This window comes from Dendrobates tinctorius, unplaced genomic scaffold (genome assembly GCF_039654945.1).
Source record: "Dendrobates tinctorius isolate UK_male_01 unplaced genomic scaffold, ASM3965494v1 ptg000071l, whole genome shotgun sequence".
Taxonomy (NCBI): Eukaryota; Metazoa; Chordata; class Amphibia; order Anura; family Dendrobatidae; genus Dendrobates; species Dendrobates tinctorius.
The window spans coordinates 9,948,906-9,969,960 of record NW_027361739.1 but is presented as its reverse complement, the minus strand read 5'-3'; the positions used below and the strand labels follow the sequence as shown (position 1 = coordinate 9,969,960).

Genomic DNA, 21,055 nt, shown 5'->3' with positions numbered 1-21,055 from the left:
ATTATCCCCCATCTCCACTCATTAACCCCCACACATTAACTCCCATCCCCACTCATTAACCCCTCACACATTAACCCCCATCTCCACTCATTAACCCCAATCTCCACTCATTAACCCCCCACACATTAACCCCCATCTCCACTCATTAACCCCATCCCCACATTAACCCCCATCCCCACATTAACCCCCATCTCCACTCATTAACCCCAATCCCCACATTAACCCCATCTCCACTCATTAACCCCATCTCCACTCATTAACCCCATCTCCACTCATTAACCCCCACACATTAACCCCCATCCCCACTCATTAACCCCCACACATTAGCCCCATCTACGCTCATTAACCCCCATCTCCAATCATTAACCCCCCACACAGTAACCCCCATCTCCACTCATTAACCCCCATCCCCACATTAACACCCATCCCCACATTAACCCCATCTCCACTCATTAACCCCCCACACTTTAACCCCCATCTCCACATCTCCACTCATTAACCCCTCCACTCATTAACCCCCATCCCCACATTAACCCCCATCTCCACATTAACCCCCATCTCCACTCATTAACCCCCATCCCCACATTAACCCCCATTTCCACTCATTAACCCCCCACACTTTAACCCCCATCTCCACATCTCCACTCATTAACCCCTCCACTCATTAACCCCCATCCCCTCATTAACCCCCATCCCCACATTAACCCCCATCTCCACTCATTAACCCCCATCCCCACATTAACCCCCATTTCCACTCATTAACCCCCCACTCATGAACAACCCCCCATCCCCACATCTTCGGTGGTTCTTCAGCTCCACAAAGGAGCACGCTCACCACCAGCGTTCGCTCTGGGCGCCGCCGGGGAGTGACATCAGCAGCGTGATCACATGACCTGATCACGCCATTGACGTCACTCTGACCCGGCGTTCAGAGCTTCAGTTGTGTACTGGCGTCTGTATAGACGCCAGTACAATTGCTACCTGGGAGCCGGCGTGGCCTCCTCTGCGCCGGCTGTCAGCTTGACAGCTGACACAGAGAACCGCCGACTCTCAGGACGGGGAGCGGCAGAACGCAGCCGCCAGGGGGAGACACTGCGGACCGCTGCATTAGGCAGCCCGACTGCGCCCCCCTGCTGGCTGCGCCCGGGGCAACTGCCCCGGCTGCTCCCCCTGGATACACCTCTGATAAGAACTTACATTCTACAGGTGATATAGAGCATATAGAGTACACCGCTGATCATAAGAGCTTACACTCTACACGAGAGAGAGAGCGAATCTCACTGACTATAAGAGCTTACACTCTACACTAGAGAGAGGAGCTAGCTGACCATAGCACCTTCCACTCTACGAGAGAGAGTGACAGATGATCCCACTGACCATAAGAGCTTACACTTTACAGGAGAGAGAGAGAAAGAGACAAAGAACCTCATTGACTATAACAGTTTACTCACCACAGAAGAGAGAGGACCCTGCTGACCATAGGAGCTTATACACTACATAAGAGATAGAGAATCCTGCTGATTATAGGAGCTTACACACTACAGAAGAGAGAGAGGACCCTGCTGACCATAGGAGCTTCCACTCTACAGAGATAAAGAAGCTTACCCAGTGACTCTGGAGATGGACAATGACTTTGCTGTACAAACTGTGCTCCACTGGGTTCCATTGATCTGTAATGGCCCCGGTACTGACCGCCACTGTACAAGATATAATAACCTGCTAATGTCATAGCTGAAGGGAATTATAGGGAGTCTTGGTGTAACAGGCCAAATTAACCCCTGTCCAGATTAAACCTAGGTATAGTATACCCAGGGGGATAGACTGTCCTATGCAATACTATTCCCAGGGATATAAAGTAACCTAGGCCAAACTATACCCCTCCAGTCAACAATATACCCCTCTTTTTATTAGCCCTTGTAAATGAAATGATAGATTTTAGATTACATTTTTTTTTACTAACTTAAAACTGACTTATACATAGTGGGACGGTATTTGTGTTATTAATCACATGAAGACTGATCTTACAATACAATGTGAAAGGTAACGGACAACAGTCATTACATCTGAGATTACTCTGGTGTCCAATAAGATAAGTGCTTTTATCTTAGAATGGTTGTTCTTATCACTTCACTGCTTTTCTCACCCTGTTGATTGGTTGAAAAGTGAGAAGATCTCTTTCTATCATACTCAGACACACAGATGCTGTTAAGGCCCTGTCACACTCTCGCTAGCGAGATCGCCAATTTTGTGACACATCAGCGATCTCGCCAGCGGCTCCTGGATACTCGCTGTTTACCTTGGAAACCGGCGTACACGCTGGTTTCCAAGGTAAACGTCGGGTATCCAGGAGTCGCACGGCTCCTGGATACCCGACGTTTACATTAGAAACCAGCGTCCAGCGTCGCTGGTCCTGATCACTGGGGCTGTCTATGTGACAGCTCACCAACGATCAGCCTAACGATGTCCCAGCGATCCCATCATGTCGGATCATTGGTGGGATCGCTGGGACATCGTTTAGTGTGACGCGGCCTTTAATGTGTAACTACTGAGAAGTGCGGTAGGGTTCTTGACCTCATTATATCTTTGTGGAAGCCTAATATTTTTACTGATTGAAGTTTTACTGGTTCAAGTAATAAAAGTCTATGTGTTTAGAACTTTAAGATTTAAGTCAGTTAACTTCTCACATAACGTACCTGACAAACCTGAATCTCTTAGTAAGATGTTGAAAAATTAAGTAATTTTTGTGTATATTATTCATCCCTGCTGATATCAAGGGGGCATAATCTGGCATGAAGAGGTATGAAATGGCCTAGGCCATAACATACCCAGGGTATAATCAAGCCTGGGCCGCTTTAACCCTGAGTATAGTCTGGTCTCGTGGTATACTATGGCCTATTTCATCGTGTGGCAACACAAAGAAACTTAAGCCCGCTCTCTTATGCTTCAGCAGTAGGGGAAATGGTGAGGGCAAGTTTTTGTTTTGCAAAATGTGAACTAAATCTCAGTGTTCGGATTCACGTGAAAGCACTTGATCCTCCGTGGATCAATCCGCTCATCTCTGCTGAACAACATTGTAAACAACGAGCACTATAGGCAGTAATGAATATGTAACAACTTTATATACAGTTGTGGCCAAAAGTATTGACACCCCTGCAATTCTGTCAGATAATACTGTTTCTTCCTGAAAATGATTGCAAGCACAAATTCTTTAGTATTATTATCTTCATTTAATTTGTCTTAAATGAAAAAACACAAAAGAGAATGAAGCAAAAAGCAAAACATTGATCATTTCACACAAAACTCAAAAAATGGGCCAGATAAAAGTATTGGCACCCTCAGCCTAATACTTGGTTGCACAACCTTTAGCCAAAATAACTGACCAACTGCTTCCGGTAACCATGAATGAGTTTCTTACAATGCTCTGCTGGAATTTTAGACCATTCTTCTTTGGCAAACTGCTCCAGGTCCCTGATATTAGAAGGGTGCCTTCTCCAAACTGCCATTTTTAGATCTCTCCACAGGTGTTCTATGGGATTCATGTCTGGACTCATTGCTGGCCACCTTAGAAGTCTCCAGTGTTTTCTCTCAAACCATTTTCTAGTGCTTTTTGAAGTGTGTTTTGGGTCATTGTCCTGCTGGAAGACCCATGACCTCTGACCCATGACCTTTCTCACATTGGGCCCTACATTATGCTGCAAAATTTGTTGGCAGTCTTCAGACTTCATAATGCCATGCACACGGTCAAGCAGTCCAGTGCCAGAGGCAGCAAAGCAACCCAAAACATCAGGGAACCTCCGCCATGTTTGAATGTAGGGACCGTGTTCTTTTCTTTGGATGCCTCTCTTTTTCTCCTGTAAACTCTATGTTGATGCCTTTGCCCAAAAAGCTCTACTTTTGTCTCATCTGACCAGAGAACATTCTTCCAAATCGTTTTAGACCTTTTAAGGTAAGTTTTGGCAAACTCCAGCCTGGCTTTTTTATGTCTTGGGGTAAGAAGTGGGGTCTTCCTGCGTCTCCTACCATACAGACCCTTTTCATTCAGATGCCGACGGATAGTATGGGTTGACACTGTTGTACCCTCGGACTGCAGGGCAGCTTGAACTTGTTTGGATGTTAGTCGAGGTTCTTTATCCAACATCCGCACAATCTTGCGTTGAAATCTCTTGTCAATTTTTCTTTTCCGTCCACATCTAGGGAGGTTAGCCACAGTGCCATGGGCTTTAAACTTCTTGATGACTCTGAGCACGGTAGACACAGGAACATTCAGGTCTTTGGAGATGGACTTGTAGCCTTGAGATTGCTCACGCTTCCTCACAATTTGGTTTCTCAAGTCCTCAGACAGTTCTTTGGTCTTCTTTCTTTTCTCCATGCTCAATGTGGTGCACACAAGGACACAGGACAGAGGTTGAGTCAACTTTAAAGCATCACATGATTTTTCGAACAGTGCCAATACCTTTGTCCACCCTCTTTTTATGTTTGGTATGGAATTATATCCAATTTGGCTTTAGGACAATTCTTTTTGTGTTTTTTCATTTAAGACAAATTAAATGAAGATAATAATACCAAAGAATATGTGTTTGCAATCATTTTCAGGAAGAAACAGTATTATCTGACAGAATTGCAGGGGTGTCAATACTTTTGGCCACAACTGTATTCTAACTACAGTTTTCAGCTTTTATTACAATGTATCATGATTTTTCATACATTTCATATTCCTGGAAAATCTATGTATCGTAATTGATAAACTGTGAATACAAGACTTCTTTCTTACCTCCTGCTTCAATATTTCCTGACATTGTGTATAATCTCCTCTTCCTGCCCAGCTGCCATTGAGGTGACATTCTCTGTAGACATTACCTAAGCAGAAAATCAGAAAGCTTTCTCATTAGCAAAAGTATGATTAATAACCCACAATGGCATTGGTGTGGATTATTATAGAACAGGATGCAGAGCAAAAGATTGTGGATAAGGAAAATATTGCATTGTAGAATTATCTAGAAAAAGGCCAAATGAAATTAGTAAATGTAAAAAAATAAAAAGAATAAAAAACCCTTAAACAAAATTGCTTTACATTACACTTTTATTCTACCATTTTTCACTTTATCATTGAATCATTGCGGACTGTGAGGCCACAGCTACAGAGCCCAGGTGTCAGTGACATCTAATGCACAAAAGACAATGCAGAAATACCTTCTGCATCTATCCTTTTAACTGTAGGAAAATAACTCATTGGCTGTTTATATTACTCCTGACCCCACAGAGTCTAAAAATGAGAAAACCTTAATTTTATGGTAAACTAGCCATTTTGTTTTTTTTTTAAAGAAGTGTAAACTTAAAATTGTGTAGTTTGTAATTCATAAAAGCCGGATGCGCTCTTCTGTCCTTCTTTACTAGTCCGTCACTTACGTAGATCATGTTTACTGTACTTGCTCTTATTGTGTTATTTTATGTAATGATGACCTGTCATTTTAGGTGAATTTTTAGCATAAGCGGTCATGTATGAAGATGAAGAATAACATTATTTCTGGCCATTATATGGCTTTTATTCTGAGTGTTTCAACGGTTTTCTCACTTGCAAACTTTGTCAGAAATTTTCAGTTACCTCTGAGTTAGTGGGTGGAAACTACATGCTAAGTTATCTCCCATATATAGTACACAGAAACAGAAGAATTTAGGCTACTTTCACACTTGCGTTTTTTGGCACTGCGCACCGTGCGCAGTGCAAACGCACATAAAAAACGCATCATGCGCACCCATAGACTATAATGGGTGTTTGGCTGTAAAAAAACACATTGCGTGCACATGCGTTTTTTGGTGGCAAGTCGGACGCACGAAAAATGCAACAGGATGCATTAAGTGCGCCCGAGCGCACACTACAAAAAAACGCATGCGCATACAAATGCGTACAAACGCATGTGTATGCGCACCTATGCGCACCCATGTAAAAGATAGGGAAAAAAAGCATGTGTTTTTTTCCCGCTAAAAAACAGCGCAAAAAAACGCAAGTGTGAATCCAGCCTTATTGTCTTTTTTTGACTGTTTAGAAGCAGTAGCAGTATGGAAGACATTATACAGCAGGACTGTACATGGTAGCTTTGTGATAAACGAAATCACTCTTTAGCTTCAACATCCACTGCCTGTTTCAACCTCTGCTTGTTTCTCCCTCTGCTCCTCACTCGTTCTTCTTTCCCCATAGAGTAATAGGAGGTGTAACCAGGCAAATCACTGTGCTGACAGTCTGTTCTTTGACCAATACAGATTTGAGTTGTTTCTCTGAGTGGATGGTGAATTCAGGACGCAGAGTAGAAGGGCAGGTTTCAAGATTTTTTCATCTCTACATTTCAATAAAAAGTGTGGAAACACCTGGGCAGATGAGTACTAAAAGGGGAAACATGTTCAGAGCAGAATAGTAAAAAGTAAGAGAAAACATCAACAATCAGAGAAGACACATGAGTCACTGGATGCAAATGTCTTATTTTTTCCTTTTAAATCAGGGGTATAAGGAGGTAAAAAATGGGCACATAAATATCTAATGGTGCTGTATTATGTACACAGATCCATGATATGACAGTATCAATGACCCCAAAGGTCATATAGATTAAAGGGGTTGTCTGGTTCACATTGATAATTCTGCAGTCACTGTGTGACTGTAGGCTTATGAATCTTCCCAGCGCACAAACTGTGGGGTTTCGCCGGTTTCTGACCAGAGACTGAAGGGTATATATGAGTTGATGATCTTCCCAGCCAGAGCCGTCTAGTTGACATGGCCTCGGTCCATACACTTGTATTGAGCAAAGCTACGTCACGTCTAGTGACGCAGCCGGGCAGTGGGCGCAGATGACTAGAGAGCATGTCCTCGTATCCATACACTTGTATTGAGTGAAGCCATGCCCCGTCTAGTGACACGGCCAGGCAGTGCGCGCGACTGACTAGAGGGCACAACCTCTCTCTATACAAGTGTATGGAAGCAAGGTTACACCCACTGGCCTGGAGTATGTATAACTCATACATACCATTCAGTCCCAAGTCAGAAACCGACGAATCCTGATATGCATGGTAACCCTCATCCCTATCCTGGTATGCATGGTACCCCTCATCCCTATTCTGGTATGCATGCCCCCCCTCATCCCTATCCTGGTATGCATGGCCCCTTCATCCCTATCCTGGTATGCATGGTACTCCTCATCCCTATAATGGTATGCATGGTACCCCTCATCCCTATCCTGGTATGCATGGCCCCCTCATCCCTATCCTTTATGCATGGCCCCCTCATCCCTATAATGGTATCCATGGTACCCCTCATCCCTATCCTGGTATGCATGGCCCCCTCATCCCTATAATGATATGCATGGTACCCCTCATCCCAATCCTAGTATGCATGGCCCCCTCATCCCTATCCTGTATGCATGGCCCCCTCATCCCTATAATGGTATCCATGGTACCCCTAATCCCTATCCTGGTACCCCTCATCCCTATAATGGTATGCATGGTACCCCTCATCCCTATCCTGGTATGCATGGCCCCCTCATCCGTATAATGGTATGCATGGTACCCCCCATCCCTATCCTGGTATGCATGGCCCCCTCATCCCTATCCTGTATGCATGGCCCCCTCATTCCTATAATGGTATCCATGGTACCCCTCATCCCTATCCTGGTATGCATGGCCCCCTCATCCCTATAATGATATGCATGGTACCCCTCATCCCTATCCTGGTATGCATGGCCCCCTCATCCCTATCCTGTATGCATGGCCCCCTCATCCCTATAATGGTATCCATGGTACCCCTCATCCCTATCCTGGTATGCATGGCCCCCTCATCCCTATAATGGTATCCATGGTACCCTTCATCCCTATCCTGGTATGCATGGCCCCCTCATCCCTATAATGATATGCATGGTACCCCTCATCCCTATCCTGGTATGCATGGCCCCCTCATCCCTATCCTGTATGCATGGCCCCCATCCCTATAATGGTATCCATGGTACCCCTAATCCCTATCCTGGTATGCATGGTACCCCTCATCCCTATAATGGTATGCATGGTACCCCTCATCCCTATCCTGGTATGCATGGCCCCCTCATCCATATAATGGTATGCATGGTACCCCTCATCCCTATCCTGGTATGCATGGCCCCCTCATCCTTATCCTGTATGCATGGCCCCCTCATCCCTATAATGGTATCCATGGTACCCCTCATCCCTATCCTGGTATGCATGGCCCCCTCATCCCTATAAAGATATGCATGGTACTCCTCATCCCTATCCTGGTATGCATGGCCCCCTCATCCCTATCCTGTATGCATGGCCCCCTCATCCCTATAATGGTATCCATGGTACCCCTCATCCCTATCCTGGTATGCATGGCCCCATCATCCCTATGATATGCATGGTACCCCTCATCCCTATCCTGGTACGCATGCCCCCCTCATCCCCTTTAATGGTATGCATGGCCCCCTCATCCCTATCCTGGTTTACATGGTACCCCGCATCCCTATCCTGGTATGCATGGCCCCCTCATCCCTATCCCGTATGCATGGCCCCCTCATCCCTATAATGGTATGCATGGCCCCTCATCCCTATCCTGGAATGCATGATACCCCTCATCCCTATAATGGTATGCATGGTACCCCTTATCTCTATCCTGGTATGCATGGTTCCCTCATCCCCATCCTGGCATGCATGGCCCCCTCATCCCTATAATGGTATGCATGGTACCCCTCATCCCTATCCTGGTATGCATGCCCCCCTCATCCCTATCCTGGTATGCATGGCCCCCTCATCCCTATCCTGTTATGCATGGTACCCCTCATCCCTATCCTGGTATGCATGGTACCCCTCATCCCTATAATGGTATGCATGGTACCCATCACCCCTATCCTGGTATGCATGGCCCCCTCATCCCTACAATGGTATGCATGGTACCCCTCATCCCTATCCTGGTATGAATGCCCCCCTCATGCCTATCATGGTATGCATGGCCCCTTCATCCCTATCCTGGTATGCATGGTACCCTTCATCCCTACAATGGTATGCATGGTACCCCTCATCCCTATCCTGGCATGCATGGCCCCCTCATCCGTAAAATGGTATGCATGGTACCCCTCATCCCTATCCTGGTATGCATGGCCCCCCTCATCCCTATCCTGTATGCATGGCCCCCTCATCACTATAATGGTATCCATGGTACCCCTCATCCCTATCCTGGTATGCATGGCCCCCTCATCCCTATAATAGTATGCATGGCCCCCTCACCCCTATCCTGGTTTGGATGGTACCCCTCATCCCTATCCTGGTATACATGGTTCCCTCATCCCCATCCTGGCATGCATGGCCCCCTCATCCCTATAATGGTATGCATGGTACCCCTCATCCCTATCCTGGTATGCATGCCCTCCTCATCCCTATCCTGGTATGCATGGCCCCCTCATCCCTATCCTGGTATGCATGGTACCCTTCATCCCTATCCTGGTATGCATGACCCCCTCATCATTATAATGGTATGCATGGTACCCCTCATCCCTATCCTGGTATGCATGCCCCCTCATGCCTATCCTAGTATGCATGGCCCCCTCATCCTTATCCTGGTATGCATGGCCCCCTCATCCCTATCCTGATATGCATGGTACCCCTCATCCCTATAATGGTATGCATGGTACCCCTCATCCCTATCCTGGTATGCATGGCCCCCTCATCCGTATAATGGTATGCATGGTACCCCTCATCCCTATCCTGGTATGCATGGCCCCCTCATCCCTATCCTGTATGCATGGCCCCCTCATCCGTATAATGGTATCCATGGTACCCCTCATCCCTATCCTGGTATGCATGGCCCCCTCATCCCTATAATGGTATGCATGGTACCCCTCATGCCTATACTGGTATGCATGGCACCCCTCATCCCTATCCTGGTATGCATGGCCCCCTCATCCCTGTCCTTGTTTGGATGGTACCCCTCATCCCTATCCTGGTATACATAGTACCCCTCATCCCTATCCTGGTATGCATGGCCCCCTAATCCCTATCCTGGTATGCATGGTACCCTTCATCCCTATCCTGGTATGCATGGCCCCCTCATCATTATAATGGTATGCATGGTACCCCTCATCGCTATCCTGGTATGCATGCCCCCCTCATGCCTATCCTGGTATGCATGGCCCCCTCATCCTTATCCTGGTATGCATGACCCCCTCATCCCTATCCTGATATGCATGGTACCCCTCATCCCTATAATGGTATGCGTTAGTACCCCTCATCCCTATCTTGCTATGCATGGCCCCCTCATCCCTATAATGGTATGCATGGTACCCCTCATCCCTATCCTGGTATGCATGCCCCCTCATCCCTATCCTGGTATGCATGGCCCCCTCATCCCTATCCTGGTATGCAAGGTACCCTTCATCCCTATCCTGGTATGCATGGCCCCCTCATCATTATAATGGTATGCATGGTACCCCTCATCCCTATCCTGGTATGCATGCCCTCCTCATGCCTATCCTGGGATGCATGGCCCCCTCATCCTTATCCTGGTATGCATGGCCCCTTCATCCCTATCCTGATATGCATGGTACCCCTCATCCCTATAATGGTATGCATGGTACCCCTCATCCCTATCCTGGAATGCATGGCCCCCTCATCCCTATCCTGTATGCATGACCCCCTCATCCCTATAATGGTTTCCATGGTACCCCTCATCCCTATCCTGGTATGCATGGCCCCCTCATCCCTATAATGGTATGCATGGTACCCCTCATGCCTATCCTGGTATGCATGGCACTCCTCATCCCTATCCTGGTATGCATGGCCCCCTCATCCCTATCCTTGTTTGGATGGTACCCCTCATCCCTATCCTGGTATACATAGTATCCCTTATCCCTATCCTGGTATGCATGGCCTTCTCATCCGTATAATGGTATGCATGGTACCCAGGGCCACCATCAGGGCATTACTGCCCTGACTGGGGTATGGGGCCCGGTGGGCAGAGGGGGCCCGCATCGGGCCCGATCTCCTCTGTTCACCGGGCCTCTACCGGTAGGTAAACCGGGCCCTCGGCACTGCCGCAGCTAAATGCTATTGACAATGCGGGCCCACCGACCCACACGTCAATAGTTAACAGCCGCCAGCCAAAAGGAGGCTGGCAGCTGACGTCAGCCGCAGAGCACACCTCGCCGGCGTCTCACGTCACTGTCAGTCGCCGGCTGATACGCGCTGCAGTGTGGCAGGAGCGCGAGCGTCGTCCGCTGCTGGACCGCGGCCTGGTAAGAAGAACTTTTTTACATTTTTTAAAATTTTTAAGAGCGGCAATCCGGGGGGCCTGGGGGAGACTGAGACATGGGGGCAGAATGCTGGACATGGGCAGAATGCTGAAGGCTGGGGCAGATTGCTGGACATGGGGCAGAATGCTGGGCACGATGGGGCAGATTGCTGGACACGATGGGGCAGATTGCTGGTCATGATGGGGGCAGAATGCTGGGCACGATGGGGCAGATTGCTGGACACGATGGGGCAGATTGCTGGACATGATGGGGCAGATTGCTGGACACGATGGGGGCAGAATGCTGTTCACGATGGGGCAGAATGCTGGGCACGATGGAACAGATTGCTTGACACGATGGGGTAGATTGCTTGTCATGATAGGGGCAGAATGCTGGGCACGATGGGGCAGATTGCTGGACACGATGGGGCAGATTGCTGGTCATGATGGGGGCAGAATGCTGGGCACGATGGGGCAGAATGCTGGGTATGATGGGGCAGATTGCTGGACACAATGGGGCAGATTGCTGGTCATGATAGGGGCAGAATGCTGGGCACGATGGGGAAGATTGCTGGACACGATGGGGCAGATTGCTGGACATGATGGGGCAGATTGCTAGACACGATGGGGCAGATTGCTGGACACAATGGGGGAAGATTGCTGGACACGATGGGGGCAGAATGCTGGACACGATGGGGGCAGAATGCTGGACACGATGGGGCAGATTGCTGGACATGATGGGGCAGATTGCTTGTCATGATAGGGGCAGAATACTGGGCATGATGGGGCAGATTGCTGGACATGATGGAGCAGATTGCTGGACATGATGGGGCAGATTGCTGGACACAATGGGGCAGATGGCTGGACACGATGGGGGCAGAATGCTGTTCACGATGGGGCAGAATGCTGGGCACGATGGGGCAGATTGCTTGACACGATGGGGCAGATTGCTTGTCATGATAGGGGCAGAATGCTGGGCACGATGGGGCAGATTGCTGGACACGATGGGGCAGATTGCTGGTCATGATGGGGCAGAATGCTGGGCACGATGGGGCAGAATGCTGGGTATGATGGGGCAGATTGCTGGACACAATGGGGCAGATTGCTGGTCAAGATAGGGGTAGAATGCTGGGCACGATGGGGCAGATTGCTGGACACGATGGGGCAGATTGCTGGACACGATGGGGCAGAATGCTGGACACGATGGGGGCAGAATGCTGGACACGATGGGGCAGATTGCTGGACACGATGGGGCAGATTGCTGGACACGATGGGGGCAGATTGCTGGACACGATGGGGCAGATTGCTGGACATGATGGAGCAGATTGCTGGACATGATGGGGCAGATTGCTGGACACAATGGGGCAGATGGCTGGACACGATGGGGGCAGAATGCTGTTCACGATGGGGCAGATTGCTGGACACGATGGGGCAGATTGCTGGTCATGATGGGGCAGAATGCTGGGCACGATGGGGCAGAATGCTGGGTATGATGGGGCAGATTGCTGGACACAATGGGGCAGATTGCTGGTCAAGATAGGGGTAGAATGCTGGGCACGATGGGGCAGATTGCTGGACACGATGGGGCAGATTGCTGGACACGATGGGGCAGAATGCTGGACACGATGGGGGCAGAATGCTGGACACGATGGGGCAGATTGCTGGACACGATGGGGCAGATTGCTAGACACGATGGGGGCAGATTGCTGGACACGATGGGGCAGATTGCTGGTCATGATGGGGACAGAATGCTGGGCACGATGGGGCAGAATGCTGGGCACGATGGGGCAGATTGCTGGACACGATGGGGCAGATTGCTGGACACGATGGGGCAGATTGCTGGACACGATGGGGCAGAATGCTGGACACGATGGGGGCAGAATGCTGGACACGATGGGGCAGATTGCAGGACACGATTGGGGCAGATTGCTGGACACGATGGGGCAGAATGCTGGACACGATGGGGGCAGAATCCTGGACACAATGGGGGCAGAATCCTGGACACAATGGGGGCAGAATGCTGGACACGATGGGGGCAGATTGCTGGTCATGATGGGGGCAGAATGCTGGACACGATGGGGGCAGAATGCTGGACACGATGGGGCAGAATGCTGGACACGATGGGGGCAGAATGCTGGACATGATGGGGCAGATTGCTGGACACGATGGGGGCAGATTGCTGGACACGATGGGGCAGATTGCTGGACACGATGGGGGCAGAATGCTGGACACGATGGGGGCAGAATGCTGGACACGATGGGGCAGATTGCTGGACACGATTTGGGCGGATTGCTGGACACGATGGGGCAGATTGCTGGACACGATGGGGCAGATTGTTGGACACGATGGGGGTAGAATGCTGGACACAATGGGGCAGATTGCTGGACATGATGGGGGCAGAATGCTGGACACGATGGGGCAGAATGCTGGACACGATGGGGGCAGAATGCTGGACACGATGGGGCAGATTGCAGGACACGATTGGGGCAGATTGCTGGACACGATGGGGCAGAATGCTGGACACGATGGGGGCAGAATCCTGGACACAATGGGGGCAGAATCCTGGACACAATGGGGGCAGAATGCTGGACACGATGGGGGCAGATTGCTGGTCATGATGGGGGCAGAATGCTGGACACGATGGGGGCAGAATGCTGGACACGATGGGGCAGAATGCTGGACACGATGGGGGCAGAATGCTGGACACGATGGGGCAGATTGCTGGACACGATGGGGGCAGATTGCTGGACACGATGGGGCAGATTGCTGGACACGATGGGGGCAGAATGCTGGACACGATGGGGGCAGAATGCTGGACACGATGGGGCAGATTGCTGGACACGATTTGGGCGGATTGCTGGACACGATGGGGCAGATTGCTGGACACGATGGGGCAGATTGTTGGACACGATGGGGGTAGAATGCTGGACACAATGGGGCAGATTGCTGGACATGATGGGGGCAGAATGCTGGACACGATGGGGCAGATTGCTGGACACGATGGGGCAGATTGCTGGTCATGATAGGGGCAGAATGCTGGGTACGATGGGGCAGATTGCTGGACATGATGGGGCAGATTGCTGGACACAACGGGGGCAGATTGCTGGACACGATGGGGCAGATTGCTGGACACGATTTGGGCGGATTGCTGGACACGATGGGGCAGATTGCTGGACACGATGGGGCAGATTGTTGGACACGATGGGGGTAGAATGCTGGACACGATGGGGTAGATTGCTGGACATGATGGGGGCAGAATGCTGGACACGATGGGGCAGATTGCTGGACACGATGGGGCAGATTGCTGGTCATGATAGGGGCAGAATGCTGGGTACGATGGGGCAGATTGCTGGACATGATGGGGCAGATTGCTGGACACAACGGGGGCAGATTGCTGGACACGATGGGGCAGATTGCTGGACAAGATGGGGGCAGAATGCTGGACAAGATGGGGGCAGAATGCTGGACACGATGGGGCAGATTGCTGGACATGATGGGGCAGATTGCTGGTCATGATAGGGGCATAATGCTGGGCACGATGGGGCAGATTGCTGGACACGATGGGGCAGATTGCTGGTGATGATGGGGGCAGAATGCTGCGCATGATGGGGCAGAATGCTGGGCACAGTGGGGCAGAATGCTGGACACGATGGGGCAGATAGCTGGACACGATGGGGCAGATTGCTGGACACGATGGGGCTGATTGCTGGACTCGATGGGGGCAGATTGCTGGACACAATGGGGGCAGATTGCTGGACACGATGGGGCAGAATGCTGGACACGATGGGGGCAGAATCCTGGTCACAATGGGGGCAGAATGCTGGACACGATGGGGCAGATTGCTGGTCATGATGGGGGCAGAATGCTGGGCACGATGGGGCAGATTGCTGGACATGATGGGGCAGATTACTGGGCATGATGGGGCAGATTGCTGGAGACGATAGGGGCAGAATGCTGGACACGATAGGGGCAGAATGTGACAGTGAGGCACAGGAAGGGGCAGAATGTGAGGCACGGGGGCAGAATGTGACAGTGAGACACAGGAAGGGGCAGAATGTGAGGCACGGGGGCAGAAAGTGACAGTGAGACACAGGAAGGGGCAAAATGAGATACGGGGCATGATTGGAGATATGGGACATGATTGGAGACACAGGGGGCAGGATCAAAGACACGGGGGCATGCCTGGAGACACTGGGGGCAGGATTGGAGACAGATCGGGCAGGATCATGGGGCAGGATGGATACGGTGGAGACAGATGGGGCAGGATGGGGAGATCATATGGGGCAGAATGGATACTTATGAGGGCGGGATGGGAGAACGGATAGCTGAAGCCAGGAATGAGACACACGGGGGCTAGGATGGGGGATATTATTACCACAGGGTCTAAATAAGGGATATTATTACTGCAGTGATGTATTTATTTTGATGTATACTGTTTTAAATGGGGGGAGGGCGGTCCTGTTACTGTGTAGAATGACACTATGTTGCCTTTTTTTCTTCATGTGATGTAATGTAGAAGTTGGGAAAATTAAGTAATATGTTCTGCAAGCGGAGCTCTAGGTAACTGTGTTATTTCCTGCAGAGACGAGCCCTGGCTGGAAGACGTGATGGCGGTCTGTGCTGGATGAAAGATGAAAAGCAAAGATGAAGGACTTCACCTAGAGACGTCACTGGTGAGTTAGTGTGTCACCTATACACCGACTCTATACACTGTAGCCTTGTGTATAATGTCATTGATCACTGTATTTCCTGTTCACAGACACTGCATTGTTGTGAGTTCATTTTCCCCTCCGTCACTGAGGCCTGGTGAACTCCCTATTCTAGTGAAGGAAGGTAGTGAGCCTGATTATCAGGCACCTGGGACTGATGAAGACGATTGGCTGAGTGGAGTCACTGACTGGATTTAAGGCAGCCTACGCCCTTTCTGCCCTGCGGGTGATTTCTCTGTGGACTCTTGGACACCAGTCTGATTCCTGCTCTCCTAAAGCTAAGTTTTCTGTTTTGCCTTTTTGCATTTAAGATTTGTTTTTGTTTTTCTTGCTTTTTGGATTCTGCCACTCCCTGCTGGAGTGTGCAGTGTTCCGTTAGCTCTGTCTTCTGAAAGTTCCTGAGTGCTGATTTAGTTTTTGAAGCTTAGTTGCTTCAGGGCCATTTTTATATCAGCTTGTTGGCTTTTGTCTCTGATAGGGTTTTGGCAGATTGCAGACAGCAGCCTTCCTGTCCGTTCCTATCTAGGTAGTTTTTGGCCCCGTCTTTGCTCAGCCTGTCTTTCTGTCTGTGTAAGTGTTTTCATCTTGCTTCACCGTCATTATATGTGGGGGGCTGCCTATTGCTTTGGGGTCTGCTCTGGGGCAGTTAGATTTCCCCTTTCCTTCTTTAGGCCTATGTATCTCTCCGGCCGTGATCGAGGGGTCTAGGTCATCGTAGGAACCCCCCACGGCTACTGCTAGTTGTGTTGATAGGTTCAGGGGTCTGCAATCTGATAGTTGCCAACTTCTCTGGTTTTCTGGACTTAGCTAGAATTTCTATTTTTGCCTCCTACGGTGACTCAATCATAACACTGCATACTAAGTACAGATCTCCTGTGTATAATGGCACTTATGGTGATAGTATCGTGTTTTTTTTTATTACTTATCAGTCACTGTGGTGATAATATGTGGTCTGGTCATGGTGCGGTGCTGTTCCTTGTATGTGAAATTATTCGGTCACTGTGGTGGTAATATGTGGTCTGGTCATGGTCTGGCGGTATTTGTTCCTTGTGTGTGGCATTATAGGTCACTATGTGGTCTGGACATGGTGCGGTGGTATTTTTCCCTTGTATGTGATATTATTGGTCATTTTAAAATTGAAAAATAGAAAAAAACCTAAATTGTATCACATATTTTAACAAATATTTAATAGGTTACAGTAGAATAGAGCTCAGCCAAAAGAGTCTACCCTGTTATGGTGGCGGCTTAAAAAATCTTTTGGCCAAAACAAAAGCTGCTGGCTATATGTCTGATCTGGTGATGGGAACTGTTAATGTGTGACTGGTGAGAAGTGGAGTTTTTCCAAGAGAGAACGGTGGGACTTTGGACAGTTCTAGGGGTGGAGGCGGGGCTGGGGTGGAGCCTGGGCGGAGTCTCAAGGGGGCCCCGAAAATTTTACCAGTATGGGGCCCTGAAATTCCTAGTGGCATCCCTGATGGTACCCCTCATCCCTATCCTGGTATGCATGGCCCCCTCATCCCTATCCCGTATGCATGCCCCCCTCATCCCTATAATGGTATGCATGGCCCCTCATCCCTATCCTGGTACGCATGGTACCGTCATCTGTATAATGGTATACATGGTACCCCTCATCCCTATCCTGGTATGCATGGCCCCCTCATCCCTATACTGTATGCATGGCCCAATCATCACTAAAATGGTATTCCTGGTACCCCTCATCCCTATCCTGGTATGCATGCCCCCCTCATGCCTATCCTGGTATGCATGGCCCCCTCATCCTTATCCTGGTATGCATGGCCCCCTCATCCCTATCCTAGTATGCATGGCCCCCTCATCCCTATCCCGTATGCATGCCCCCCTCATCCCTATAGTGGTATGCATGGCCCCTCATCCCTATCCTGGTACGCATGGTACCGTCATCCGTATAATGGTATACATGGTACCCCTCATCCCTATCCTGGTATGCATGGCCCCCTCATCCCTATACTGTATGCATGGCCCAATCATCACTAAAATGGTATTCATGGTACCCCTCATCCCTATCCTGGTATGCATGCCCCCCTCATGCCTATCCTGGTATGCATGGCCCCCTCATCCTTATCCTGGTATGCATGGCCCCCTCATCCCTATCCTGGTATGCATGGTACCCCTCATCCCTATCCTGGTATGCATGGCCCCCTCATCCCTATCCTGTATGCATGGCCCCCTCATCCCTATAATGGTATGCATGGTACCCCTCATGCCTATCCTGGTATGCATGGTACCCCTCATCCCTATCCTGATATGCATGGCCCCCTCATCCCTATAATGGTATGCATGGTACCCCTCATGCCTATCCTGTTATGCATGGCCCCCTCATCCCTGTCCTGCATGCATGGCCCCCTCATCCCTATAATGGTATGCATGGCCCCTCATCCTTATCCTGGTATGCATGGCCCCCTCATCCATATAATGGTATGCATGGTACCCCTCATCCCTATCCTGCTATGCATGGCCCCCTCATCCCTATAATGGTATGCATGGTACCCCTCATGCCTATCCTGGTATGCATGGTACCCCTCATCCCTATCCTGATATGCATGGCCCCCTCATCCCTATAATGGTATGCATGGTACCCCTCATGCCTATCCTGTTATGCATGGCCCCCTCATCCCTATCCCGTATGCATGGCCCCCTCATCCCTATAATGGTATGCATGGCCCCTCATCTCTATCCTGGTATGCATGGTACCCTCATCCGTATAATGGTATGCATGGTACCCCTCATCCCTATCCTGGTATGCATGGCCCCCTCAACCCTATCCTGTATGCATGGCCCCCTCATCCCCCAATCCTGGTGTGCACCGAGCTGCTGATCCAGCAGTCATGTAATGTTAGCCCCCTCTACCTCACATGTGGGGGCAGCGCTGCCCGGGAACCACACAATGCAGGCAGCACAGTGGCGGGCCCTGCCATGTCTCCTGCCTCGTAGTCCGGCCAGACAGTCCCCAGGTCTGCTGCTAACAATGAGGAGGGAGGAGGATGAGGAGCATCTCCCCTACCCCTCTCCCACCCTGGTGTGCAATGGTGAAACAGGCCCTGCGCACAATCTACCTAAGAGGCCGCGCGCACTCGTGCTCCGGAGCCTGGCACCGCGCCACCCCCAGCCCCCCGGCAGCTGACCAGAAACCCTGACAGGTCAGTGTAGACACTAATGTGCATGTCTCCGATGGAAGTGGGGCCGGAACATAGCTTACGGCGCCTGTTAGTGAGGTGTGCGGGTCACTGACGTCATTGGGGAGTTCCCAGTGAACCACACCACCATGATGGCGCCATAGGTGATTCTATAATATAACTCTTGAAGCGTCACTCTGTACTGCGCAGGCGCGTCGTGCTTGTGCAGTCTATGAAGGCTTCAGACAGAGTGACGCTTCCACCGTTATGTTACAGATATTACACGATGAAATATTGCTAACACATTTTTATTTTGTAAAGAGGACAAAAACTGCATTATTCTGGCATTCCTCTCCAAATTAAACAGATATATAATAAACCAATATAAACTTTTTTTTGCAAGTATAAACGTTGCAAAAAAGCATCGTACATTGTAAACAATAAAAACAGCATTATCCATTCTCTCAAAAAACTGGTGTATCACCATCATCTTACACAGTTTATTATTGCTTTTAATTATTTCTTATGCTTCGTAGTTAAAAATCACACATGATAAAAATTACTTAACTCTGGGCAATAACGCTAAAAACATCTCTGCCACTATGGGGATAATAACCTTGTGATTATAGACACTCATTACTTAAAACTGAAAATAAATATTTTAATGAACAGTTGCAGATTTCACACTGGGGCCATTTTTTAGCTGATCCATGAAATTGCAGCTAATTAACTGACTTGGGATGTTGGCTTCTAATCGCCCGCAATGTCAAAGGCTTTCGAAGAATTCTATTTTTTTTTTTAATTGATCAGTATAAAGTTTTAGCTCATGATCCAATATCCTTCAATATCCTATTGTTGACTAGTTGACTTTTTAGAAAAGGGGATCTATCACATGGCAAACTGCATATTGCACATTATTAAATAGATATCTTAGACTTGATGTGGCCAGTTGCTTACTTTGAAAAATCCATGTCAGAATTGCTGTATAATCCATACAAACTGCTAATTTTTAACCCCTTCGTGACATATAACATATATTTATTGATTTTACTCATTTATATAGCGCCATTAATTCCACAGCGCTTTACAGACACTATTGGCACTGTCTCTATTGGAGCTCACAATCTAGATTCCCTATCAGTATGTCTTTGGAGTGTGGGAGGAGACCAGAGAACCTGGAGGAAACCCATGCAAACATGGGGAGAACATACAAACTCCTTGCAGATGATGTCCTTATTGGGATTTGAGCCAAACATTGAGCCACCGCGCTGTATATTTACATCATATGTCCTGCCCTTGGCATAATTTAATCAGTCATCATGTGCTTTTAACAGCTGTGGGTGGAGTGGTGCTCCGCTCATGACTGTTAAGCTGTTAACACATGCCAACAGGATGCGAGTCGAGTCATTCCATGCTCCCATCCGCATGCCAGCAGTGATCACAGAGCGCCAATGGGTTTTCATGACAGACGAGGGTCTGCTGAAGATCCCCGTACCTGTCATTGTGATACTCCTGTGAACGCTGGCCCGTAGCCGGCATTTATAGGAGATTGTGATTTCTCATATACATAGGAGTGCTGAAGCACCGCTATGTATAACACAAGCGATTGAACGATTGCAGCTTCAAGTCTGCTTAAGGGAATTACTAAATAAAGTAAAAAGTCTTTTAAAAAAATACTTAAAAAATAGGAAAAAATAAAAAAGCATAAGTTTAAATTACATCCCTTTTGCTCAATTGAAAATTATTATTATTATTATTTATTATTATAGCGCCATTTATTCCATGGTGCTTTACATGTGAGGAGGGGTATACATAATACAAACAAGAACAGTAATCTTAAACAATCACGACTGGTACAGGGTGAGAGAGGACCCTGCCCGCAAGGGCTCGCAATCTACAACGGGATGGGTGAGGATACAGTTGGCGAGGGTAGAGCTGGT

The 21,055-nt window shown here is 49.0% G+C and overlaps 1 protein-coding gene across 4 annotated transcripts in view; it reads right to left on the bottom strand.

The window, feature by feature from the left end:
* CRHR1 (corticotropin releasing hormone receptor 1) overlaps positions 1-21,055 on the bottom strand; it is a 438,157-nt gene that overhangs the window by 39,932 nt on the left and 377,170 nt on the right. For 3 of the 4 annotated variants that reach the window (XM_073582368.1, XM_073582369.1, XM_073582367.1), the window contains exon 5: positions 4,772-4,857. In XM_073582368.1, the coding sequence (XP_073438469.1) occupies positions 4,772-4,857 (86 nt within the window). Of the gene's footprint in view, positions 1-4,771; positions 4,858-21,055 lie in introns of those variants that run through there. The other variant, XM_073582370.1, reaches the window with a different exon arrangement.